The 8,034-nt window shown below is 39.7% G+C and overlaps 1 protein-coding gene across 4 annotated transcripts in view; it reads right to left on the minus strand.

Annotated features, from left to right (window-relative positions):
• Positions 1 to 3,402, minus strand: part of sgcz (sarcoglycan zeta) — a 167,639-nt gene extending 164,237 nt beyond the window's left edge. The window contains exons 1-2 of one of the 4 annotated variants that reach the window (XM_088374284.1): positions 3,084 to 3,402; positions 2,875 to 3,000 (exon numbers count right to left, since the gene is read on the minus strand). In XM_088374284.1, the coding sequence (XP_088230410.1) occupies positions 2,875 to 2,913 (39 nt within the window). In that variant the 5' untranslated portion in view covers positions 2,914 to 3,000; positions 3,084 to 3,402. Of the gene's footprint in view, positions 1 to 1,236; positions 1,290 to 2,874 lie in introns of those variants that run through there. The other 3 variants (XM_088374283.1, XM_088374285.1, XM_088374282.1) reach the window with 3 other exon arrangements.
• Positions 3,403 to 8,034: the final 4,632 nt, after the last annotated feature.

An 8,034-nucleotide genomic window follows, 5' to 3' on the forward strand; every position in this document is an offset into this window, starting at 1 on the left:
ACATGTGAACGCACATTTAATTAGGATTATTTATTCTGTGTGAAATTATGGACTTTTCAGCGACGATAAACTTCTCTCTTCTTTCTAAAAATTCTTCAGCAGAGGTGAAAGCAGATGCATTCAACAGAGCCAAGGATCTCAAGAAACAAGCAGAAGAATAGATGGATAGATAGGTGGAAATGGACAAAAATCCTTTTTATTCAGCAGACAGGTTGACACATTCACTCGCCGATTGGTTGAAATTTCATTGGCGGACGCCCAAAAATGCTCTTTGTGCTTGAAATCTTTACGTTAGGCCACAGAAGCTGTGCCCTAGCCATGCCAACAACTTACTAATGACACCTGACAAGAGGTTTGGCAGTTTCACTTGAATTAGTTTCTTTTTGTTACTCAGCAGAGCCTGTCTGATTTTGGTTGAGGGACTGACATGGATAAAGTCTCTTAAACAATTAATTAAAAAAAAAACTATTTTTATTGAGTGCCTTTTTGAAGTATTACACTAAACTGCATTCGCAATCAACCTTTCAGCACCACCGCATCTATACAAATAAACTTGACTTGACTTGAAAGAAAAATTCCAATATAGTGTGAGTCATAGTTGTTCAGATACGTATACTCTTCCACTGCATGCTACCTACTCACAGCTCCATACTTAAAATTGATAGGGCTTACTCTGCAATCAAGAAGTGACAATAGCCTGTGTTGCAATAAACACCAAATACAAGAATTTCCATAAAATGTCATGAACAATGCTTGTATGTTACCATGTCCACTTAAAATCAAGTAAATGTCACAACCTAGCACAAATTATAGCATGAGGACAAACAAAGACAATCAATATGCATTACAGATAACTCAATACAATATGCTCAACAGTTCTTTAGGTTAAGTAGACTGACTAACATTTAAGGTTATTTTTTTTAAATCAGAATGTCAATTTTTATCTTTCGATTGGGCAACCAGCATACCAAAGCAAAGTCAATTTCTTTTCAGGAACGTGATCACATAAAAAGCAGCTTGAAATGTCAAACCCCAGGCGAATGACATCGATTCGATTTGCTGATTTATCCAATTGTTGGTTACCAGTAACAGCAGGCAGCATAGAGGAAAATTAACATTTCTACACAAAATCATCATCTGCATCACAGTCCCATATGAAATTCGACTTTAAATTACTTAAAAGCATATATCAACATTTTAACAAAGTGCTAAAAAAAGGAGCCAAATATTTCTTACCGACTGCCCATGTGGCCTGTGTCTTTGATTGAACAAACATTTCCAAGAGGCTCCACCCCTTTAAATTGCTTACCTGTCCGTCCATAAATGAGGCCCAGAAGTATAAGAAGAAAGGTTCCCCAGTAAAATGAAACCTAACCCCAATCTGAATTTAACCAAATCTCTCAACAGACGCTGTAACATCAGATCAAAGTTTTAGAATTTGTTTATATTATGTAACTCAAATTTCCCAGTCACTTTAGTTGCATGTGTGGAAAAACAACATGGAAATGGTTATTTGGGTATTTTGAGATTTATTCAATTATAGCCCGTTTGCATTTTAGTGAATAATATTTATCCCAACACAGTCCACACACTCACTGATATAGAAGATAAATGTAGGCTACAGTAGCCCTACATTATTGTGACTTCCTTACGTACACATTGAAAATCTAAAGACATCCAATACAAGAGACATGTATTAAAATTAAGCCTTTACAAAGTTATAAATTGTAGTTTTGATTGTGCCGTTTGCTCTTCCATTTTTTCATAGTTGGTGCATTCATTAGGGTCACGAATGAGCCGAACTGGAGTCGATCCCAGATGATTTTAAGCAAGGAGTGGGGTACGCTTACCAGCCAGTTATAGGACCCACATATATAGACAACAACAATCACATTGACAACATGGTCTTCATGTTCAAAATCGTGCATGTTTTTGGAATGTTGGATGAAGCCTGTGTATACAAAGAAAACCCATACAAGCACAGGGAAACAAGCTTTAATTTAACAAAATTTTGTTTTTTTATTAAATTCACAACAACCCTAATATTAGACTGTACAAAGAAAGTCATATGCCTTACCCTGGACTATTATTTTATTTTTGTGAGCAGATCTTTTGATACATCTTTTGGGTTGATTCTTATTAAATCATGCACTGTGCAGATATGCCCAATGTTATCGCCAAAACTTCTCCGTTGTCTTTATAGCGTGGATAAAAATACTGTATATAGCGTGGTTCTGGTCAGAAGTACCAACACATCACACCCACTCCAGCAGCAAGTAATATCTTTCAAGTGGGTGTTGTGCACTGCACTTGAAAATGATCACGAACTGCTGCTATCACTACACATGAGTGGAGATTGAAAGAGGAAAAACAGCAATGGGGTGGATTATTCCTCCCTATCTACTTCTCCTAAATTCTTGCACATGAATCCGCCCCATTGGACCTTTCCGTCCCGTTATTCAAGCTAAGTATCCCACCGACGCACACAGCAACTCTGTGCAAGCCAAGCATTATTGAAATTCGCCCCACGCACTGAATTGACATACCACGACTGCAATCCGTTTAGTGCACTAAGCAGAGCGTGATGAGCGTGTTTGGAGAATCCCACCAGCATACACCTTTTTGATATATTTTGTACTAAAACAATCTAGAAGTGGAACGTGGATTTAATATCAGCATACCGGTGACCTAATTCCCCACTTGCAGGTGCGGGTCAAAAAAAAAAAAAAAAAAAAAAAAGGGATGGGGAGGAGCGGGGGGCGCAGTCATCGTCCAACTGGCCACCCGTACATCCATTTACCCAGCATCGCAAGCGCGGTGAATCCTAACTCTGCCCCCGGGGGCGAGCGCATAACAGTCGGCTGAGCGTCTTACCTTGAGCGCTTCTATATCCAAAGATGCTGATCGTTCCATGAGGAGGGCGGTTCGGGCTATGAGCCTACTCTGGAACCAGCATAGAAGTCCTGTGCGATGACCAAAACAAGGAAACTGTACATAGGCCTATAAATAGAATTTGAGAAAAGTTCGGATGCTCTTTAGATTGCCAAACTCTGCTCCAACATCATTCTGATCGCTATCATTACATCGCAGCAATGGAGTCTGAGGAGAGTTGCGTTTTCCTGGGTGGACGTGTTGCTAAAATCTGGACTCCGTCATCCAGCCAAAGTGGTTCAATTTTCACATGCAGAGGATGCGCACTTATCGCCCTTCTTGGTCTCAGTTACATCTGAGTAAGAAAAGCCTCTGCCAGGATGAAGTCTTGATCTCCAGTGACCCGTTGCGGTGCGGTCCGGTGAATGCCGTTACATCCGTGTGGCATGCGCCCGTGCAGCAGTGTTGAAGAGTCCGGGAAGCAGATGATGTTGAGTCTTTAGCGACCATGCGGCAAACCGCCAGAGATAGCAGCTCTTCCACAAATAAGAGGAAGAGAACAGAATGTGAGGGAGCAAGAGAGAGGGAGTGCGTGAGGGAGAAAGGGGCTTGTTGAGGAGACGATGAGAGTAGAACAGCAGAGTTGGTAGACAGAGGAGAGATGGACACAGGCTTAGGCTGTGTACAGTCTAATTTATTCATATAGTGTATGCGTGTGTCCGTGCGTGTGTTCGTGCGCGCGTATGCGCGTATTTGTGCGTTACCGTAAGAGAAAAACAATCAATTGGCTTTGCATTACTTTTAAAGCTTTCACCGTTTTTTTTTATCAGATTGGTCTTTTACCATATTTAAAAACAATTTACTTCAGAACTTTATCCATCCTATTCCTGAGGGCTCTGACGTAGAAACAATTATAGGAGCGACATCCGGACGTAGCAGTGAGCTATTTGTTGCAGCTTTCGCTTCCCGCAGTGATTTATTTGAACGATTTTAAGTTTTAAATTATTATTATTATTATTATTATTATTATTATTATTATTATTATCGTTATCGTTATCGTTATCATTATCATTATTATTATTATTATTATTATTTTTAAGAAGAAGAAGAATGCGACGACGAGGAAGTTGAGTCTGTCTACATGAGCAATATTTTGGACATGCACCCCAAACAATGAGAGAATGTTGTCATCTTCCTTACAGTTTCCAGCGCCCACCTGGGGATAAGGAACACAGAAGGATTAGTAATGTTTTCAGACAATTATAAGGTGCGCTTTGATTTTACAGAGTCAGGCTAATGTATATTTAATACTTGTGCATTACACATTCAGGTTTTGGTGATCACATAAAACCAGAGATATAGCGTGAGGTGAGGCAAATAATATATTGCCTCTATTCTGCAGCAGCCATCCTCCCTCAATGTGGCCGTAAAACAGCCTAAACGTCTGTTTCCAACTGCCCACCTTTGCAAAAATACCAAAAGAAAGAAAACTCCCCCCATGCATACGATTGTGCTAGACTTAAGGTGGGCACCAAAATAATGTATCTAATATCTCTCATTGTTAGTCCCTGCCAATTCTGTTATTTGGTCTCTTGATTCATTTGCCTGTCTTTCATGTTCAGTTTTCACTCTGTAATGGTGTAAATGTGACTGTGAATAGTTGTCTGTGCTCTGTGATTGACTGACAAGTCCAGGATGTCATCTGCCTTTAGCCTGTCAGTCAAATGAGCTCCAGCTCCTACAACTCTCAACAGGGTAAGTGCATAGAAAATGGAGAGATGGATGCTAATTCTGTCACAGATGATATGTTGTCTATAATGATCATTCAAGTTCATCTTTTCCAATGGAGTGCTGCGAGAAACACAGTCTGCCCCTCAAAGGTTCTTGCATCCTCACACATGGAACTCAGCAATTGCAAACAAATGATCTGTAGCAAACAAGGAACAAAATGTAAAGAAGTGATGAATGCGGCAACGCGTACAGCTGCACTCTAGGTCCTTAGGTCAAATCCGATATTAGTTACATGCAGTACACGCAAAACGTTTTTTCCACCTTTTGATATCGGAGGCTAGAATACAAAAACATGTCAGGTATTCATAATTTTACCGATTTTGTCAGATGTTAAGATCTTTATTTTTCCCACACGGGAAATCGATGTATTTCTTTTAGTACACCCTTTAAAAACATTTTTTTAAATTGGTTTAGATTTTATTTTAATTTGTTTTGAGGACAAGAAGCAATTCAATGTCTTGATTTAAGAAAGTAAAACATATCAATTCATAAACGAACAATTAAGTTGGATATGCTGATCTAATGGCATTGGACTGAACTTGTCAATTAGACTGGCTCCTTTTACAGTACTGTTCATCTTATTCTCATCTTCCTTGTGCTTTGTAAGAATGTCGCCGCCTGCCGGCCATCGATTATCATTTGACACACTGTGGAAGAAAAGGGTGAACTGAGAGAGGGAGGGAGAGAGGGAGGGAGGGAGAGCGAGACACCTCCTTGATTTACAAATAGAAATACCATAAGCTACACAGAAGAAGAGCTTTTTTTTCTTATCATTCCTCGTATTCAACGAGTATAGCACTTGATAAATCACAAAATTGTTCAACAGTGGGGGAAATAAATGTGTAGTGCCGGCTTTGTGTTTCTACAAGAAAAAGATGGCAATCAATGGCCTTTATTCTGAAGCCATACCGAAACACAAAAGACAAATACCTCTTCCCTGTTACTACAATTAGTTACATCAATTTCATAAGACCACACACACGTGCTTTGTTTGATTCAACTAAGTAGGGTCCAAAATTGTAGTGCTGAAAAGACATTTTGTCGTGATAATTTCTGTTGACATTTCAAAAAGTGGAAAAGTGTTGCCACATACCTTGATTGCCTGCGTTATGCTGGCCTGCTTTCCATGCTGATTTGGACCTGCCTGCTGAAATACATAAAATGTTAAATTCCTCTATTTGCATATACTGTTTTAGAGATGTTCAATACCACATTATTTATTCAGACCGATCCCAGTACGAGTTGCAGACTACTGATACCACTAGTACTTTTGGTACATAAAATGTCCACCCAAAATACAATGACCGATACTTTTAAAGAACGACCTGGATAATCCCAATAAGGCATTTATATGATCTTCTCATTTCTAATTTCTAGTTCCTGATTGTAGAACGGCCACAAGAAGTTGACCAATACTAATATCGGCCATCGTCGCGAGGACCGATACCTAGAAATAAGGCTGATAACGACACCAATACCTGGTTTCGGTACTCGCCCAGCCCTACTTTTTTTATTGCATGTTAAACTGCTTCACAGTCAGTGTTACTGATGTTGGTGTGCAGAAATATTCCCATGTATTCCTGGTAAAAACATAAAACAAAACGAAAGACCAGATCGCGGCAATACCTCCGTGATACGTTTTGCATTTTATTGCTTGGAAGAGGCTACACATCACCATTAATTCTTCATGCTCTCTTTGCTTTTACCCCTCTTGCCAGTCGCGTAGCTTGACTGTTGTGTCAGATGTATAAAATGATACATTCATGTTACATACATACTATGTAAATGGAATACTTGACAGACATGCACAACAATGGGCCAACTGAGCAACACTCCGCAGAACACAGAGGAGCATTTGTTGTGGGAGTCAGTGGAAGATAACGAACATTGCATTAATGACTATCACGCTCGTTCTCTGCATGGCTTCCTTTGTTTTTATGCCTCTCTGCTTTTTTTCTTTCTTTTACACTCGCTTCTCACACTGTCTCTGTTCAGGCTTCTCAACCTTTCTTGCTTTCCCTGCAATCCCACCATTTCCCGATATCTTCCTCCCTCCCTCCCTCCCCGCCTCCTCCTTTTTGATGTTGTGCTCGCTCAACCGCTTTCGCTTACTCACACTCATATACGCCACACACAAACATCAGCTTGCTTTCAATAAACACTGTCTTTCGGGAGACATTTTTCTAAAGGCTTTGTCATATTTATTCAGAAGGGAGTGACTGACCTCAAATTCAGCCACCTGGTCCTGTGCCAGCACCATGACATCACCGACCCTACGCCTTTCTCTTGCCTCCATGTCCCTAGGCTTCCTTCCTCTTGCATGTTCAAACGCCATAAACAGTTTCTTTCCCTTAATTTACTTGGAATGTTACCTCAAGCTGCTTGCTCACATATGCAAATGTCTCAACATCATCACTTCAGTGCCAAAACTCATCAAAAACAGACTTCTAATTTAGTTACTTGTGTTATGGAAATGGGGAAAATGAAATGAAAATACTAAAATGAAAGAATAAATGAGACATGGGTTACAACAAGAAGACCTGTCTTCGTTTACTCCCCATGGGTACATACAGTATAGCCCACCGGGAAGAGTTGGTAGCACCTTTGCATAATTTGTCAGTGACACTTTAACCAGATTACTCAAATATAATATGGATAAGGAAGTTAGTTGTTTTTTTCTTTCTAAGTACTTTAAGACTTCGGGGGTAAATGACAATGAATTAGTTTGGCGGTACCAGTGCCATCAATTCCGTGTTGATTTGTACGGAGAAATTGTGTTCTTTTCAGTATTTTTTTTTTTTCAAATACTTTATTTAATGTGGAAATTACTTTGAAATATTCTGTTTAATGCATGCATTACAATTAAGCGGTTGTGTGTTCAAATTCGGGGTCAGGCCTTCCTGTGTGGGGTTTGCATGTACTCTCTGTGCCCGCCTGGGTTTTCCTTGAGTGCTTGGGTTTCCTCCCACATTCCAAAACATTGCAGGATAGGTTAACTGATGCCCCCAAATTGTCCGTAGGTGTGAATGTTAGAATGAATGGTTGTTTGTTTATACTACACATGTGTCCTGCTATTGGCTTGCAACCAGTTTAGGGTTTTCCATGCCTCTCGCACCTCTCGGCTAAAGACAGTGAAGGAAAAGTACTGTAAGTGGTACAGAGAATGGATGGATACTTAATACACTACAGCATATTGGATCAATGTGTCAATATCATGAAACTACATCATGCCTCTTCAGGGCTCTGGGAAGAATATGTGGTGTAAAATACAATCTAATTGGATTGTTATGACGTACGATATTGCACAGTAGTTTTCAATTCTATATCATTGCTTTTCTGCCGTATGGTACGTTTTATTCATGCAAATATATG

Source organism: Syngnathus floridae, chromosome 4, assembly GCF_059516105.1.
Source record: "Syngnathus floridae isolate MCC-2025c chromosome 4, RoL_Sflo_1.0, whole genome shotgun sequence".
NCBI classification, from domain to species: Eukaryota; Metazoa; Chordata; class Actinopteri; order Syngnathiformes; family Syngnathidae; genus Syngnathus; species Syngnathus floridae.